This window comes from Pseudochaenichthys georgianus, chromosome 19 (assembly GCF_902827115.2).
Source record: "Pseudochaenichthys georgianus chromosome 19, fPseGeo1.2, whole genome shotgun sequence".
NCBI lineage: Eukaryota > Metazoa > Chordata > Actinopteri > Perciformes > Channichthyidae > Pseudochaenichthys > Pseudochaenichthys georgianus.
Window position 1 is genome coordinate 28,841,023 of NC_047521.1, and position 19,716 is coordinate 28,860,738.

Below are 19,716 nucleotides of genomic sequence, written 5' to 3' on the forward strand. Positions count from 1 at the left end.
TGAACTTCAGCTAACGGTTAACAAAGCGAGACCAATACTTTAAGGTCGTCTGAACACACACACTCTATCCGTGCACAGAACAAATCAACACTGTGTGATTGTGTTTTGGAATCCAAACCATCCAAAAGACAAACACGATGTGAGCCTGGAGCTACAGACGTCCCTGAGCTGTCACTTAACGACGTCCACATCTCCCAGCCACTCAGAAACGTGTTCGCTGTGCCCTGGCCTCCGTCTGAAAGGATCCTCTCGCTCTGCAGCACCGACCCTCCATCACTCTGGACGAGAGTCTGAGGGGCGAAACGCCTGCCTCCGTCTGTAACGTGGTATTGTAATTGCCACCATCCTGTATCGATTACGCTCACGAGTCCATTGGACCTGATGTGATTTCATTACGATACAGTCCCAGTAAGCTATGGCGCGAGAGCGGAAGAGAGCGAAGTCAATGTCTCACGTTCTGCTGTAAAATCAGGACATGGAAACGTCCCGAGGCTAGAAAACAACATCATGGAAAAGCATTCAGGCCGAGTGCTTGTTGTCTTCATGGAGTTCATGTGCGGTCACAACGTCAGGTGGACCACGTTTCCTGGAGAGGACGTCAATAGATATGCAGCAAGAGGAGTGCTGTGGGTGTGATGCACTGCTCCAGGTTCACATAGTAGAGTTCTCTGCAGATATGGAATAAGAACAGGGCTAAGAAATGCCTCAAACAGCTTTCCCAGCAAGGTGTCTGACTAGTTCGCACATTTCTGTACATCTTGTAACGATTTAGCACGATTTAGCACGATTTAGCACGAATTAGCACGAATTAGCACGATGTAGCACTTTGAATCAGAGATATTTCTGGTGGTATGGAATAAAAACAGGTCTGTCTGTCTGCAGCCTCGAACGACAAGAAAAGTCACGTCAATGTTATTTGTGCAGAAGAAGAAGAAGAAGAGGCCTTAAAGGGCTTTAACATCTGTACCTCAGACACCACGGTGCACATAAACCCTTACATCAGACACAAGAGAACTTTCCCAGCAAGGTGTCTGACTATTTAGCACATGTCTGTACATCTTGAAACGATGTAGCACTTTGAATCAGAGATATTTGCTATTTGCTATTTGCTTTCCATCCCAAAGGCCAGACTCCGGAGCTTCGGGGACAGAGCCTTCTCTGTGGCAGCCCCGAAGCTCTGGAACTCCCTCCCCCAAGACCTCCGTGAGTCTGAGCCCCTCACCCTGTTCCAGTCCCGCCTCAAAACCCACCTCTTCAACTCTGTATCCATAAGCCCCGCCCCCTCTCGATCAACTTCCTCCTGACTGCTTTTCTGTTGTGTTTTGTTTCTTTTTGGCTTTGTCTTTGTTTTGTTTGTCTACCCTCCCTCCCAAATGTAAAGCGTCTTTGGGTTCAGAAAAGCGCTATATACAATTAATTTATTATTATTATTATTATATGGTGGTATGGAATAAAAACAGGTCTGTCTGTATGTAGCCTCGAAAGACAAGAACAGTCACGTCAATGTTATTTGTGCAGCCAAAAATCCAGACGTTGCCTCATAGGGCTATAACATCGAGCAGACAACACGCTCATCATTCAGATGAAAGAAAACGCCCAGGACAAGCGCTCTAACGTGGTGTTTCAGAAAGCGTGTTTCGACTCAGACATGCAGAGCTTGAGCGCAGACTGAAGCATTTCCACGTTTTCACATTTCTTCGCACATCTGTCCGACCATATTACACATTCCCCTGAATATATTCCTGGGGCTGTTTCGCTCTTGGAATCAATAGATTCTACTTCAAATATGGAATATGAAACAGGGCTGTTTGTATTCTTTAAAGACATGTCAATGTTTGCTACAAAGGGCTTTCAAATCTGTACACGCTCCATCTTAGAGCCGCAGTCCAGACGAGAGCAACGCCCAAAGCAAACGCTCTAACAAGGTGTTTCAGAAAGCGTGTTTCGACTCAGACAGGCAGAGTTTGAGCGAAGACTCCAAAGGTAGAAAAAGCAGCATAAGTTACGACCTGAGGAGCTTCTCTGCCGAGCGCTGGCTCTTCGAGCGCTGGGATGCTTGTTCTCATACTGAATGTTAAAGTAACTTCGCTGCTGAAACCCAAACAAGAAGCAGGCGTCCTGCAGAGTTCAAACAGCAGACGAGCAGTGTGTGGCATCATCCCTCAACGGGGGGGGGGGGGGTATCTGTGTATCTGTGAAACAAACACGGCCAAAGTTTCCAGACGATCATCCAAAGTTATCGGGATGAGTACCATTGCTGTCGATGCTTTGGATAACTTGTAAGTGGCCGATTCGTCTTGAGCTTAAAGCACCTCGAAGACATTTCTATCTAGTTTCCACCAAAACAACAATGTCTTCACTTCAGAGTCGCGGTAGATTAAGCTGAAGCCATTCTTCACTAGAGCAATCCTCACGACAGTCAGAAGATCTCAATGTTTTCTCGGGCCACAAAACCAGTTTTTCCAATTAAAAGTCTCTAAGGATCTGAAGTTTCTTGCTTTTCCCACATCTCTAAATGTTGTTTTGGTCCCAAAATGATTGAACATGTGACTCACACCACGGCATGTGAGAAAGGACCACCGAGGACAATCTAGCTTCCACCAAAACAACCATGTGGCACCCATTCTTCACAACAGGCAGAATACCTCAATGTTTTATTTTCCAGGGCCAGAAAAACCAGTTCTCCCAATTAAAAAGTCTCCATTCCTAATAGTTCTGTACTATCTATTACAAAGAGTTTTTGATGGAAGATATAACGTTTTCTAGCTGTTAAAAGTCAAATGGTTCAGATTTCTAGGATCATCCAGTTTCCAATAAAACGTATTTTGTTTTCCTTTGACAACAGATCCCAACTCTCAGCAGCTGATCCTCCCTCAGCGCTTCCAGACACATCTCAACATCAACTCTTTAGAAGGACCCAGAAGCTCCAGCTCTGCGTCTGGACCTCCGTCTCTCACTCACCGTATTCGATGTCGTAGAAGACGATGAACTTCTGCCAGCGCAGCTCCAGAAGTTCATCAACACGATGTAAATGTTACAATGCCTACTAAGCGTATGTGGAATGTCCTCAACAACAGTCAGTCGTTTCAACTTTAGGCTCAGAAAATCAGTTCCTTCAATGAAGAGAGTCACTGAACAGGAAATCAATCAACGAGCCAATGGATCAAAGACCTGTTGATGGAAGATACGTCGTTGTGTAGCTGTTTAAGGTCAACTGGACCACATGTTGAAGATGTTTAAGATCCTCCAGCTTCCAATAACAGAACTTCTGTTTTCCTTCGACAACAACCCAGAAGAATATTTGTATACATCAGAGACGCATACTATATGCCTAACCATAGCATAATATGAGACCTTTGAAGGACCCAGAAGATCCAGATCGGCGTCTGGACCTCCGTCGCTCACTCACCGTATTCAATGTCGTAGAATATGATGAACTTCTGCCAGCGCAGCTCCTCCACCAGCGTGAGCATCACGTCGTTGAGGCGGACGGGCGGCCGGGCGGACAGCGTGTACCTGTGCCCCCCCGGGCTGGGGTTGAAGGGGCAGGCGGTGCGCGGAGAGCCCTCGCTGCTCCTCTGGACGTACAGGTGAGGGATGTGCATGGCGTCCGTCAGAGACTGCAGAGCGCTGGCTGAGGCACATCCTGTAGAGGTGACCAGCGCCAAGATGCCCTGGTTCATCAGCTCGCAGGCTGCAGGGACAGGGAGAAGGACCGGGAGAAGGACAGGGAGAAGGACATGGAGAAGGACAGGGAGAGGGACAGGGAGAAGGACCGGGTTAAAGTGGCAGCAACATATCTGTGAGGGTCGTTAGAAACAACAGCAAACTGCAGAACTAGCATGTTGCCAGAGGTCGGAGGAGGAAGTAGGACTGGGCGATGTGAACACAACAATACATCACACAATCTTCGATTAAACACTGAGATATTGATATTTTGACAACATTTGATTGTTCAACTAAATATTTACACGGTGAGATTTTGATTAATAATCAGCAGTAAGTGGTTTGGGTAATTAAACAGCAAGAACAGACTTTCAAAACTGCAGCTTGAATTGAAAGACTGACTATTTCACATATTTTATTTTTCTATTTTATTAATAATATTTACAAATGATTACATTATTTATTTAGAATTCTTTATTTGCAAATTCTTAATTCCCAGAATGCAGTGTCTATGTTTGCACCGTGATACACCAAATTAAATCCCCTGTTTAAATCTATACACAATATATATATTTTATTTTAAATACATGTCCAGTCATTTGTCAAATTTTCTTTTATTCCTTGTAATAAATTCAGTTTTTAAATAATATTTTCTCCTGAAAATTGGTTTACAAATATTTCCATGTGTGCAACTTTGTACCAACACAACTCCCCCTCCAGGTCCTCCCCTCTGCTGAAGAGGCGGGCGTGGCGGAGCCCCACAGAGCCCCCACAGAGCCGGCGCTCACGCTAAGCGATGTCTTGACCTCGCATTATGGATATTAGGCAGCACACATGAATCTGCAGAGCGCCTGACAGCCATCACCGGCTCTCTGACCTGCTGCACTCAGGGAGCAGCAAGCTATCATTAAGCAGTTCCGCTGCGCAGGCTAAGCTAAAGGCTAACTGGGCTGTCACCTGTCATCATGAGGTGCACGAAATAAAACAACAACAACATTGTGAAGCGGGGTCAACAGAGGATGCACCTTCTTCGCAAACTGAACTCTTTCTCTGTCAGGCCGTTCATGCTTTGTGGTTTTTACCAAGCATTCATTGAGAGCCGTATTTGTTTTTCTCTTATCTGCTGGTTCCATCGCCTCACGCTGAACGACAGGAACAGCCTGAGCAGCACGTTAAGACCTGCTCCAAGGTCATCGGCGTGAAACAGAGAGACTGAAACTCCTTCTGGAACCAACAGATTCTGCGGAAAGCAGAGAGCGTTCTGAACTCTCCAGGTCGCGTACTCTCCAGGTCGTGAACTCTCCAGGTCGCGTACTCTCCAGGTCGTGAACTCTCCAGGTCCTGTTCTCTCCAGGTCGTGGACTCTCCAGGTCGTGGACTCTCCAGGTCGTGTTCTCTCCAGGTCGTGTTCTCTCCAGGTCGTGGACTCTCCAGGTTGTATACTCTCCAGGTCGTATACTCTCCAGGTCGTATACTCTCCAGGTCGCGTACTTTCACATGAACTTCGTCTGTTGCCATCAGGGCGAAGATATGCTCTCCCTGCTCAAAGGACTTATCGCTTCTCTAAATCCTTCATCCCGTCTGCACTCAAACTTTTAAATTCTTGAAAAGGCTTTTAACTTGATTATTTATTTATGTATTTATTATTGTGATGCTTTGAACTATTTATAGTGTATTATTATAGTTATCCACATCTGTGCTCCGGGTGCATCTGTGTGTGTTCATCTTGTGTGTTCCTGCCTGTGTGCATGACACAAGCTGCTGCTCGTAACCAAGTGCCCCTTGCGGGATTAATAAAGTTGTTGATTGATTGAACAACAACAACAACAGAGTACGACACAACCTGTGGATGCAAAGGCTCAGACTGGACATGTGTGCCTCAATGCCTTGTTTAGTTTTGGATGTGGATGCAACCCGAAACATTTACCAGATTGGGATCAATAAAGTTTTATCTCATTTCATATCATCTTGTTTTTGAACGACTGTTTGGGTTGAATCAGAATACTTTGAGTTTCTCCATGGCACAACGTCTTTAGAGCGACTTTACTTGAACTTCTTATTAAATGTTTTATTGGACTATGTTTGAATTAATTAATTTAGAATTAATTTATATCTCTATTTGTATTTACTTCTTACGTTTAACAATTTGTATTCATTTTTAATTGCCCCATCAAGCTTCTAATTTTCATGCACTGATATATGTTTCATGCTCGGCTCAATGAGAAATGGTTCTTATGCTAACGGTAAACCAGCATATACCCCATGCTCCTCTGAGGCTGTCCACACCGATGCCACACGGACTCTACACGTGCACAGACCAGATACGCACGTGGAACTTGGTGTGAGTGTGTGTTGGACCGGAACCCAAACCATTGAAATTACAACAATGATGTGAACGGGTTTCTAAACGGCGTGTGCACGGACGATGACTTCTCCCCCACCTGTTTCCTTCACTCCCTGAAAGCCACTGTGCAGCCCTCTGCCCTTAAAGACGCCGACATAGTGCTTCTGGAACACATGTGTTGTGATTGCTCCTCAATGTAGGGACCGAAATCCAGTCATGTGTTTCACTCTTCGGAGGAGCTCTGCCGTTGCTCCTCTCTTATCCACTTTGAGGAGATTGCAGCCATTCACAGGCTGCGGACAGAATAATGCTGCCTCACTTTCACGTTCCTTCTCTTCGCCCCTATCGCGCTGCTTCTTCCTGGCTCCGGAGCTTCTTTACAAACATGTTTGCCTCTCCGCTGTTTCTCTCAAAGCCACCCGACACTTGTTCCAGACTCCACGCTGTTCCCAGCCTAAAGCATCCCTCAGTTCCTCCTCTCCATCTCCCCCAGTGAGCGCCACTTCCTGCTGAGGCCGGAGCACTCTGTCCCTTCACTTCCTGTCACAGCGACAGGATCGTTTCCAACGTTTAAAGTTCCGTGGAAGCAGAACTGGAGCTTTGTGCTTGCTCGGTGCTGAGGCTGCAGCTCCCTCTGAAGCCGGACATCAAACACCTGAGCATCCTCACAAGCTGCGCACCCCGCCCTTTGAGTTCACCTGGGAGCATTAACGCTTCCCCGTAATGCACATAGTTAATATTTGCTTTTCATGTTTTCAGTTTCAAAAGAGCTTTGACAACATGTGAGTCTTTTGAATCGATGGAGTCAGAAGGAAATGCTTTAAAAAACGGAAAATGTTTTCATGTTTCCCTGACAACAGACTTTACGGTCCTTTTGAATCCAATGAAAGAAAAACGGAACACTTTTTTGATCCATTTTCTATATTTTACTCAAATTCTTCAATAAAGTCTTAAGTATCGCTGTTGGCTAGTAAAGACATTATTGGTTGTTTAAAACTCATAAAACTTTGTTGACAATATATAAGTTGATTTAATAAATATTTGATCAACTGAGTTTCTTAAACAAATTGGTCAACCTGAAAAATGAAAAATGGTTAAATAAATAAAAGATGTACGAAAGAAGTCGATTAGGACATAAATGACTATTTAGACAAGTACACGGTTAAGAGAGGGCTGACCTGGTCTTAATGCAACTAACCGTTCAACCAACCATCCATCCATCCATCAACCAGCCATCCATCCATCCATCCATCCATCCATCCATCCATCCATCCATCAACCAGCCATCCATCCATCCATCCATCCATCCATCCATCAACCAGCCATCCATCCATCCATCCATCAACCAGCCATCCATCCAGCCAGCCATCCATCCATCAACCAGCCAGCCATCCATCAACCAGCCAGCCATCCATCCATCCATCCATCCATCCATCCATCCATCCATCCATCCATCAACCAGCTAGCCATCCATCCATCCATCCATCCATCCATCAACCAGCCAGCCATCCATCCATCAACCAGCCATCCATCCATCCATCCATCCATCCATCCATCCATCCATCAACCAGCTAGCCATCCATCCATCCATCCATCCATCCATCCATCAACCAGCCATCCATCCATCCATCCATCCATCCATCCATCCATCAACCAGCTAGCCATCCATCCATCCATCCATCCATCCATCCATCCATCCATCCATCCATCCATCATCCAGCCAGCCATCCATCCATCAACCAGCCATCCATCCAGCCAGCCATCCATCCATCAACCAGCCAGCCATCAGTCAATTGATCAACAAACCAACATATCAAATTGCCATCCAACCAATCAACTGACCAACCAACTGATTTACTAATAATCAACCTACCAAAAACCACCCAGCCATCAAACCAACCGATGTACCAGCCAATGAACGACCAAACAAACTACTTTCCTCCCAGAACATCCACACAACAAATCATTCAACCAACTATCCAGCCAATACATCAACCAATCAACAAACCATCCAACCAAATGACCAGATGACTAACTGACTAAATAACCAACCAACCAAATTATTAACTGACTAAATAACAAACCAGCCAACCGAACGACCAACCAACCAACTTACTAACAGAGCAAATTATCAAACAACCATCAAACCAACCATCTCGCTTACCAAACGACCAGTGATGTACCTGAACGCGTTCAATGAACGATCGTTCATGAACGCGTTCATATTTTGGGCGAACGTGAACTGAACGTACTGTATTTCCGCTAGATGAACGTAATTGAGAACGCGTTCATTCTCAGCGCTGTATTATAACGGCGTTCAAAAGTGCGTTCATTCTCAGCGCTGTATAACGGCGTTCAAAAGTGCGTTCATTCTCAGCGCTGTATAACGGCGTTCAAAAGTGCGTTCATTCTCAGCGCTGTATAACGGCGTTCAAAAGTGCGTTCATTCTCAGCGCTGTATAACGGCGTTCAAAAGTGCGTTCATTCTCAGCGCTGTATAACGGCGTTCAAAAGTGCGTTCATTCTCAGCGCTGTATAACGGCGTTCAAAAGTGCGTTCATTCTCAGCACTGTATAACGGCGTTCAAAAGTGTGCCAGATTTCATGCCTTTCAGCCGAAACCCAGTTAAAACACACCGTGAACAGGCTTCAGAATAGTGCGGAAAACCACCCAATCTGGCAACAGCAAGCTGCCTGTGACGCGTACGCGCCTGTCACCCCTGGCTGTCGCACTCAAATATAAATATACTAAATATATCAGACTCCTCACAACAAACAATGTGGAACCGCGGAAGCGGCGAGCATTGAATGAATGAGTATGGACGAAGCCGAGAGCAGCTGCAGCAGCACTCGCTCAGAGCGAGACTCTAGGGCGTCGGCGTATGAGCATTTAAAAGAGTTTTACGTTAAAGTCAGTACCGACTCAGACGGGAAACATCTAACGTTTGCCTGTAAACTGTGTCCGCCCGGTTTGAAAAAGCAAGTCCGTACATCGACGACGTCGACAGCAAACACGACCAGCCTTTCACGGTATGTGCGAGTGGCGAATAAAAAAGAGCCAAAACAGATCCACTACCACCCAGACTATTAACATCGTACAGGACACAAATAATAGCTCTCAGCAAAATAACTATAAACTATAAATTAGTTAATTTTTGAAACCATGAACTTTAGTTCAACATTTTGAATTATGAACTGAACTAGTTCATGTAGAAAGTGAACTTTCCCAACACTGCAAACGACCTACCAACCAAATGACTAACAAAGCAACTAGCCAACCATCCATCCAGCCAATATATCAACCAATCAGCCGTCCACCAAACCAACCAACCAACCAACCAACTAACTTACCGACTTACTAACTAACTTTTGTCTCTCATCCTCGTTTGAACTAAATACAAGGTACATGACCTGCTGTCAGTATAAAGGCCACAGTGGCAGTTTCCCTCCGTGAGCTTGTTGTGATACCTTCCTAGCATTTAGAAATCCACATGGGACCCCCCCCCCCCGGGACCCTCCCTCTCCAACAGCCTCTCAGCTCCGGTTAGACCCCGACAGGAAGACGTCTGTCTGGACGTTAAGGTCAGCGGAGGCTCCAGAGGGCTGCAGTTTCTATTTTTTAAACTTCTTATGTTTATCAAAATACTTTTCATGTTTCTATTGTTTTATTGTACATGTTTGCTTTCACCTCTTACATTCATATTGTATTCTGTTTTATTTTTTATTATTATTTTTGCAACTTTTTACAGCCAGCCATCCATCCATCAACCAGCCATCCATCCATCCATCCATCCATCCATCCATCCATCAACCAGCTAGCCATCCATCCATCCATCCATCCATCCATCCATCCATCCATCAACCAGCTAGCCATCCATCCATCCATCCATCCATCCATCCATCAACCAGCCATCCATCCATCCATCCATCCATCCATCAACCAGCTAGCCATCCATCCATCCATCCATCCATCCATCCATCCATCCATCCATCCATCATCCAGCCAGCCATCCATCCATCAACCAGCCATCCATCCAGCCAGCCATCCATCCATCAACCAGCCAGCCATCAGTCAATTGATCAACAAACCAACATATCAAATTGCCATCCAACCAATCAACTGACCAACCAACTGATTTACTAATAATCAACCTACCAAAAACCACCCAGCCATCAAACCAACCGATGTACCAGCCAATGAACGACCAAACAAACTACTTTCCTCCCAGAACATCCACACAACAAATCATTCAACCAACTATCCAGCCAATACATCAACCAATCAACAAACCATCCAACCAAATGACCAGATGACTAACTGACTAAATAACCAACCAACCAAATTATTAACTGACTAAATAACAAACCAGCCAACCGAACGACCAACCAACCAACTTACTAACAGAGCAAATTATCAAACAACCATCAAACCAACCATCTCGCTTACCAAACGACCAGTGATGTACCTGAACGCGTTCAATGAACGATCGTTCATGAACGCGTTCATATTTTGGGCGAACGTGAACTGAACGTACTGTATTTCCGCTAGATGAACGTAATTGAGAACGCGTTCATTCTCAGCGCTGTATTATAACGGCGTTCAAAAGTGCGTTCATTCTCAGCGCTGTATAACGGCGTTCAAAAGTGCGTTCATTCTCAGCGCTGTATAACGGCGTTCAAAAGTGCGTTCATTCTCAGCGCTGTATAACGGCGTTCAAAAGTGCGTTCATTCTCAGCACTGTATAACGGCGTTCAAAAGTGTGCCAGATTTCATGCCTTTCAGCCGAAACCCAGTTAAAACACATCGTGAACAGGCTTCAGAATAGTGCGGAAAACCACCCAATCTGGCAACAGCAAGCTGCCTGTGACGCGTACGCGCCTGTCACCCCTGGCTGTCGCACTCAAATATAAATATACTAAATATATCAGACTCCTCACAACAAACAATGTGGAACCGCGGAAGCGGCGAGCATTGAATGAATGAGTATGGACGAAGCCGAGAGCAGCTGCAGCAGCACTCGCTCAGAGCGAGACTCTAGGGCGTCGGCGTATGAGCATTTAAAAGAGTTTTACGTTAAAGTCAGTACCGACTCAGACGGGAAACATCTAACGTTTGCCTGTAAAGTGTGTCCGCCAGGTTTGAAAAAGCAAGTCCGTACATCGACGACGTCGACAGCAAACACGACCAGCCTTTCACGGTATGTGCGAGTGGCGAATAAAAAAGAGCCAAAACAGATCCACTACCACCCAGACCCATTAACATCGTACAGGACACAAATAATAGCTCTCAGCAAAATAACTATAAACTATAAATTAGTTAATTTTTGAAACCATGAACTTTAGTTCAACATTTTGAATTATGAACTGAACTAGTTCATGTAGAAAGTGAACTTTCCCAACACTGCAAACGACCTACCAACCAAATGACTAACAAAGCAACTAGCCAACCATCCATCCAGCCAATATATCAACCAATCAGCCGTCCACCAAACCAACCAACCAACCAACCAACTAACTTACCGACTTACTAACTAACTTTTGTCTCTCATCCTCGTTTGAACTAAATACAAGGTACATGACCTGCTGTCAGTATAAAGGCCACAGTGGCAGTTTCCCTCCGTGAGCTTGTTGTGATACCTTCCTAGCATTTAGAAATCCACATGGGACCCCCCCCCGGGACCCTCCCTCTCCAACAGCCTCTCAGCTCCGGTTAGACCCCGACAGGAAGACGTCTGTCTGGACGTTAAGGTCAGCGGAGGCTCCAGAGGGCTGCAGTTTCTATTTTTTAAACTTCTTATGTTTATCAAAATACTTTTCATGTTTCTATTGTTTTATTGTACATGTTTGCTTTCACCTCTTACATTCATATTGTATTCTGTTTTATTTTTTATTATTATTTTTGCAACTTTTTACTTCTCATGTTTTTATAAATATTTTATTCCATTTTCTTTTATTGCAGATTGTTCTTGAACTTCTAAGCATGTATATGTAATGTAATCTTTTATTTGAATTGTGTTCTTGAATGCAGCATCTCTGTGTGACCCACGTTCCCCTGGGACACAGACATTACATACCAGGTGGTGTTTTTAATCTCTAAACTCTATCGTTAAACCCGACTTTAGCACAAGCATTGTTACTCTTTCTTATAGATTGGTATCTATTAAATTATTCTTACCTTTGTTTATTACATATAATGATATTATTATTTCTTATCGAATAATGATTTTTTTAGAGATGATCTCACTCTCAGGCATTTCAGCTCAACATGTGAACGCACACAAGTTGTGGTAATTGCTGTAATATTTTAACATTTCAACTCAGGAAGCCTCTGTACACACATACACACACACATACACACACACACACACACACACACACACACACACACACACACACACACACACACACCTCGTTTGTCACCGCTTGCCAAGGGAGGCTTAAATTCTCTCATGCTTAATTAAACTATCTATCTCCATGGATCTGCAGCCCCATTACCCAGAACCCCATGCACCACGACCTCACGTCCCGTCACACACACACACACACACACACACACACACACACACACACACACACACACACACACACACACACACACACACACACACACACATACACATACACACACACACACACACACACACACACACACATATACACACACACACACACACACATACACACACACACACACACACACACACACACACACACACACATATACACACACACACACACACACACACACACACACACACACACACACACACACACACACACACACACACCACACACACACACACACACACACACACACACACACACACACACCTATACGATGTCTGTGCCAAAGGGTGGGATAAATGACCTGTGAGGCTAATAATGGTGCAGACCCAGACTTTATTACAGACCCCAGAGTACGCTGCCGGAAGAGTGTGTGTGTGTGTGTGTGTGTGTGTGTGTGTGTGTGTGTGTGTGTGTGTGTGTGTGTGTGTGTGTGTGTGTGTGTGTGTGTGTGTGTTTTATGAAAGGGAAATACAGTGAAAGTTAAAGCTGCAAAATGAATACAAGTGTTGATGAAATCCAACAGAGGAACGGCAGCAGGAACGAGTCAGCGTGCTGAGTCATGTCGGTGTTGTAGGACCCCGTCCCGCACCTCTCTAACGGGTTATAACATCTACACACACGTGCATAACGTCAGACCTGCAGGACGTACGCATCACACAATGTTTCTGAATACAACGTGGGTGAATTAGCGCTGCTCTCCGAACTGCAGGAGAGAAACAGACTGAATGTTCTTCGCTCTGTAAAGAAAATGACTCTGACATTTCAATAGCAGCCGTGTGTGTGTGTGTGTGTGTGTGTGTGTGTGTGTGTGTGTGTGTGTGTGTGTGTGTGTGTGTGTGTGTGTGTGTGTGTGTGTGTGTGTGTGTGAGAGAATGAAGACACACACGCGGGGAGATGAGATACAGCTAATGGTCGTGTTTTGTTTGCAGCACACTAGGCTCCGTCCAGGCCTGAACCTCGTTACTGATAAACCTTCTCTCGTCTCTCCGCCTCACCGTATCGCTGTGGCTCTGCCAGTGTGCGTGGTATCATCAGAACATATATTATCACAGATCATTTAAATAGTACGGACACACTGGTGTACGTCGTGCCTTTGAAATGAGGAATCTATCAATACGAAGAGGCAGGAACGTCAGCTGGTTGCATATGTGGAGCTCAATCAATTAAAACTTTATTTATACATCACTTTCATTCACAAACACATGACACCAGTCTGCTCTGATTGGTTAGCTGGTCGGCTCTGTTGTGATTGGTCAACCGCGTAGAGATGTCCCGCCCCTTAGCCTCTCACGTACAATGTGTTGTAGCGCTAGCCAATAGGAGTGTGAATGTTACAGAGTGATGTCACTATGTTCCTGAAGTAAACAAAGCAGTCGTATGGAGGCGTTTCAGTGGAGGGAACACATTGTAGCCTCTGCAGACCGTTGACATGCACTAACACCTAAAGAACACACGACTGCAGAGGAACCACCGCAGAGAGAAGAATAGGGCCTCTTGAAACTAACACTGATATATTGTCACTTTTTAATCTTGACAAAATGTTAGGAGCAATTGATTTTTGATCTGACTTGGACAACATCCGAATGGAGAGATGTTTGTTTTGATGCATTACTATTAGTCCAATATGCTCTAACCTGTAGCTCAGCATGTGTCTCCATCACCTCCTGTACAACACGTCTGTTTAGCTGCTAAACTCCACGCTGTTCCATACAAAGCACCACGTCCTGTATCAGGCTCATGCAGACTCTCTGGATTGACGACAGCTCATGAAAGTGATTGACAGATGACAGAGTAGAGGGCAGGGCTAGCAACAACACACCTGTCTGTCTCTCTGCAGGTGAGAAACGACCGACTGCATCACGCTGCATCAAGATGAGGCAGCAGCTGCATTCAGGGCATCCGGGAAATCACAGCGCTTAATGTGTCAGCTTATTTAACTACACTGCAGGGGCTGTGGTGCCATAAACACCGACAGTAAGATACACAGTCTTTAGCATCTCTGTAGTCTTTCAGTATCTCTGTGTAGTCTTTAGTATCTCTGTAGTCCTTCAGTATCTCTCTGTAGTCTTTCAGTATCTCTGTAGTCTTTCAGTATCTCTGTAGTCTTTCAGTATCTCTGTGTAGTCTTTCAGTATCTCTGTAGTCTTTCAGTATCTCTCTGTAGTCTTTCAGTATCTCTGTGTAGTCTTTAGTATCTCTGTGTAGTCTTTAGTATCTCTCTGTAGTCTTTCAGTATCTCTGTGTAGTCTTTCAGTATCTCTGTAGTCTTTCAGTATCTCTGTGTAGTCTTTCAGTATCTCTGTGTAGTCTTTCAGTATCTCTGTAGTCTTTCAGTATCTCTGTGTAGTCTTTCAGTATCTCTGTGTAGTCTTTAGCATCTCTGTAGTCTTTCAGCATCTCTGTGTAGTCTTTAGCATCTCTGTAGTCTTTAGCATCTCTGTAGTCTTTTAGTATCTCTGTAGTCTTTCAGTATGTCTCTGTAGTCTTTCAGTATCTTTGTGTAGTCTTCTAGCATCTATGTGTAGTATTTCAGTATCTCTGTCTTTCAGGATCTCTGTGTAGTCTTTCAGTATCTCTGTGTAGTCTTTCAGTATCTCTGTGTAGTCTTTCAGTATCTCTGTGTAGTCTTTAGCATCTCTGTAGTCTTTCAGCATCTCTGTGTAGTCTTTAGCATCTCTGTAGTCTTTAGCATCTCTGTAGTCTTTTAGTATCTCTGTAGTCTTTCAGTATGTCTCTGTAGTCTTTCAGTATCTCTGTGTAGTCTTCTAGCATCTCTTGTAGTCTTTAGCATCTCTTGTAGTCTTTTAGCATCTCTGTGTAGTCTTTCAGTATCTGTGTAGTCTTTCAGTATCTCTGTGTAGTCTTTAGTATCTCTGTGTAGTCTTTCAGTATTCTCTGTAGTCTTTCAGTATCTCTGTGTAGTCTTTCAGTATCTGTGTGTAGTCTTTCAGTATCTCTGTGTAGTCTTTCAGTATCTCTGTGTAGTCTTTAGTATCTCTGTAGTCTTTCAGTATCTCTCTGTAGTCTTTCAGTATCTCTGTGTAGTCTTCTAGTATCTATGTGTAGTTTTCAGTATCTCTGTCTTTCAGTATCTCTGTGTAGTCTTTCAGTATCTCTGTGTAGTCTTTCAGTATCTCTGTAGTCTTTCAGTATCTCTGTAGTCTTTCAGTATCTCTGTGTAGTCTTTCAGTATCTCTGTGTAGTCTTTCAGTATCTCTGTGTAGTCTTTTAGTATCTCTAGTATTTCAGTATCTCTGTGTAGTCTTTCAGTATCTCTGTAGTCTTTCAGTATCTCTGTAGTCTTTCAGTATCTCTGTGTAGTCTTTAGTATCTCTAGTCTTTCAGTATCTCTGTGTAGTCTTTCAGTATCTCTAGTATTTCAGTATCTCTGTTAGTCTTTCAGTATCTCTGTGTAGTCTTCAGTATCTCTGTGTAGTCTTTTAGTATCTCTAGTATTTCAGTATCTCTGTTAGTCTTTCAGTATCTCTGTGTAGTCTCTCAGTATCTCTGTAGTCTTTCATATCTCTCTGTAGTCTTTCAGTATCTCTGTAGTCTTTCAGTATCTTTAGTAGTCTTTAGTATCTCTGTAGTCTTTCAGTATCTCTGTGTAGTCTTCAGTATCTCTGTGTAGTCTTTCAGTATCTCTGTAGTCTTTCAGTATCTCTGTGTAGTCTTTCAGTATCTCTGTGTAGTCTTTCAGTATCTCTGTGTAGTCTTTCAGTATCTCTGTGTAGTCTTTCAGTATCTCTCTGTAGTCTTTCAGTATCTCTGTGTAGTCTTTCAGTATCTGTGTGTAGTCTTTCAGTATCTCTGTGTAGTCTTTCAGTATCTCTGTGTAGTCTTTTAGTATCTCTGTAGTCTTTCAGTATGTCTCTGTAGTCTTTCAGTATCTCTGTGTAGTCTTCTAGCATCTATGTGTAGTATTTCAGTATCTCTGTCTTTCAGTATATCTGTGTAGTCTTTTAGTATCTCTGTGTAGTCTTTCAGTATATCTGTGTAGTCTTTCAGTATCTCTTTGTAGTCTTTCAGTATCTCTGTGTAGTCTTTCAGTATCTCTGTGTAGTCTTTCAGTATCTCTGTGTAGTCTTTTAGTATCTCTAGTATTTCAGTATCTCTGTGTAGTCTTTCAGTATCTCACTGTAGTCTTTCAGTATCTCTGTAGTCTTTCAGTATCTCTGTGTAGTCTTTTAGTATCTCTAGTCTTTCAGTATCTCTGTGTAGTCTTTTAGTATCTCTAGTCTTTCAGTATCTCTGTGTAGTCTTTCAGTATCTCTGTGTAGTCTTTCAGTATCTCACTGTAATCTTTCAGTATCTCTTTGTAGTCTTTCAGTATCTCTGTGTAGTCTTTTAGTATCTCTAGTATTTCAGTATCTCTGTTAGTCTTTCAGTATCTCTGTGTAGTCTTTCAGTATCTCTGTGTAGTCTTTCAATATCTCTCTGTAGTCTTTCAGTATCTCTGTGTAGTCTTGCAGTATCTCTGTTTAGTCTTTTAGTATCTCTGTGTAGTCTTTCAGTATCTCTGTGTAGTCTTCAGTATCTCTGTGTAGTCTTTCAGTATCTCTGTGTAGTCTTTCAGTATCTCTGTGTAGTCTTTCAGTATCTCTGTGTAGTCTTTTAGTATCTCTGTGTAGTCTTTCAGTATCTCTGTGTAGTCTTTCAGTATCTCTGTGTAGTCTTTCAGTATCTCTGTGTAGTCTTTCAGTATCTCTATAGTCTTTCAGTATCTCTGTGTAGTCTTTTAGTATCTCTGTAGAGGTATAAGTCTTCCTTTGTAGTCTTTCAGTATCTCTGTGTAGTCTTTTAGTATCTCTGTAGAGGTATAAGTTTTCCTTTGTAGTCTTTCAGTATCTCTGTGTAGTCTTTCAGTATCTCTCTCTAGTCTTTCAGTATCTCTAGTCTTTTAGTATCTCTCTGTAGTCTTTCAGTATCTCTGTGTAGTCTTTTAGTATCTCTGTAGTCTTTCAGTATCTCTGTAGTCTTTCAGTATCTCTGTGTAGTCTTTCAGTATCTCTGTAGTCTTTCAGTATCTCTGTAGTCTTTCAGTATCTCTGTAGTCTTTCAGTATCTCTGTGTAGTCTTTCAGTATATCTGTGTAGTCTTTTAGAATCTCACTGTAGTCTTTAGCATATATCTGTAGTCTTCTAGCATCTTGTTGCAGTCTTCTAGCATCTCATTGTAGTCTTTAGTAGCATCTCCCATAAACACCTGACATCTGACAGTAGGACCTGATAGCAGGAGAGTAACCGCTGACCTCTGCAGCATTAAGGGCATCTCCAGCCATTATGTTGCAGTAAATGTGCCTCCATGTGTGTCTTTACGAGTGTGGGTGCACCAGGCGGGGACAGGGAGTGTGTGTGCACCGGGCGGGGGAGAGGGAGTGTGTTAGGGCGAGAGGTAATGATGTATTAGTGAGAGCAGGATGGTCTCTGGGGGACATTCATCACAACGAGACAGCTAAGGGACGGAGCCATCAGTCAGACACAACACCAGGTCTGAGACAGGAGTGAAGGTGTCCAGACGGAGACAAAAGGAAACCAGATAAGATAGACAGGTATTCATGCAGGCGTTTCACCACTTCCTGTCCGGTCAATGGTTCTGAATGAGTTTTTGATTAGCACAAAATAAGGTCTGGGGTTAACACAAGCTGAAGAGATTGTACGTCAACGACATAAAATACACCACACTAACAAGAGTCTAAATGCCCAACATTAGCCACTTTTAGCTTAGCGGTGGTGACGTGAAGTCATGTGACCGTGCTGTAGTTCCTTTATAGCCCAACATTAGCCACCTTTAGCTTAGCGGTGGTGACGTGAAGTCATGTGACCGTGCTGTAGTTCCTTTATAGCCCAACATTAGCCACTTTTAGCTTAGCGGTGGTGACGTGAAGTCATGTGACCGTGCTGTAGTTCCTTTATAGCCCAACATTAGCCTCCTTTAGCTTAGCGGTGGTGACGTGAAGTCATGTGACCGTGCTGTAGTTCCTTTATAGCCCAACATTAGCCTCCTTTAGCTTAGCGGTGGTGACGTGAAGTCATGTGACCGTGCTGTAGTTCCTTTATAGCCCAACATTAGCCACCTTTAGCTTAGCGGTGGTGACGTGAAGTCATGTGACCGTGCTGTAGTTCCTTCATACCCAACATTAGCCACCTTTAGCTTAGCGGTGGTGATGTGAAGTCATGTGACCGTGCTGTAGTTCCTTTATAGCCCAACATTAGCCACCTTTAGCTTAGCGGTGGTGACGTGAAGTCATGTGACCGTGCTGTCGTTCCTTCATACCCAACATTAGCCACCTTTAGCTTAGCGGTGGTGACGTGAAGTTATGTGACCGTGCTGTAGTTCCTTTATAGCCCAACATTAGCCACCTTTAGCTTAGCGGTGGTGACGTGAAGTCATGTGACCGTGCTGTAGTTCCTGTATAGCTGCCATCAGGGTCCACTACAGAAATATGACATCCCTGCAACACTCTATAAGTTGTGTCACTTTCTGAGAAGGAAACTCCTTTATTTCAACCTCCATTACTCCATGTACTGATTTTCTACATCTCCCAGAATGCCTTTCCACAAGCTTCAGGTAAACAATCAATGCGCGGTAACAATCTTATATTCAATCAATTAGCACAAAGCTAACAGACACACACACACACACACACACACACACACACCACACACACACACACACACACACACACACACACACACACACACACCACACACACACACACACACAACAGCACGGCTAATTCCACATCTTATATCAACTAGTAAACAGTTTTATCCGACAGGCAGTAACGCTCTGACAAGTGCCTCCATAAACACTCATCTGTCTGTGCTCTCGCAATCTACTTATTTATATAAATAGTTATCACCGCAATAAATCATATTTAATGTTCTCTTAATGTACTTTATTTAATGCAATATTCTGTTCTTGCACATTCTATTGACATACAGACTTCTTGCACTATGTTTTCTTCTGTATATTTGCATATGTTGCATCGTTGGAGGAGCTCAGGGCAAAATTATCTGATGATAACACCTTTGAATCTTTGAATCTTGAATCTATTATCTGATGAGAAATGAAGCTTTGACGCAAAACAACAATTAGAAACTTCAGTATTTGTGTATGTTCAGTCTTTCCCAGCTC

General features: G+C 43.7%; 1 protein-coding gene across 1 annotated transcript in view; it reads right to left on the reverse strand.

Annotated features, from left to right (window-relative positions):
* Positions 1-3,401: 3,401 nt before the first annotated feature.
* Positions 3,402-19,716, reverse strand: part of LOC139435809 (glutamate receptor ionotropic, delta-2-like) — a 28,580-nt gene continuing 12,265 nt past the window's right edge. The window contains exon 4 of the mRNA XM_071206749.1: positions 3,402-3,694. Coding sequence (XP_071062850.1) covers positions 3,402-3,694 — 293 coding nt within the window. The remainder of the gene's footprint in view (positions 3,695-19,716) is intronic.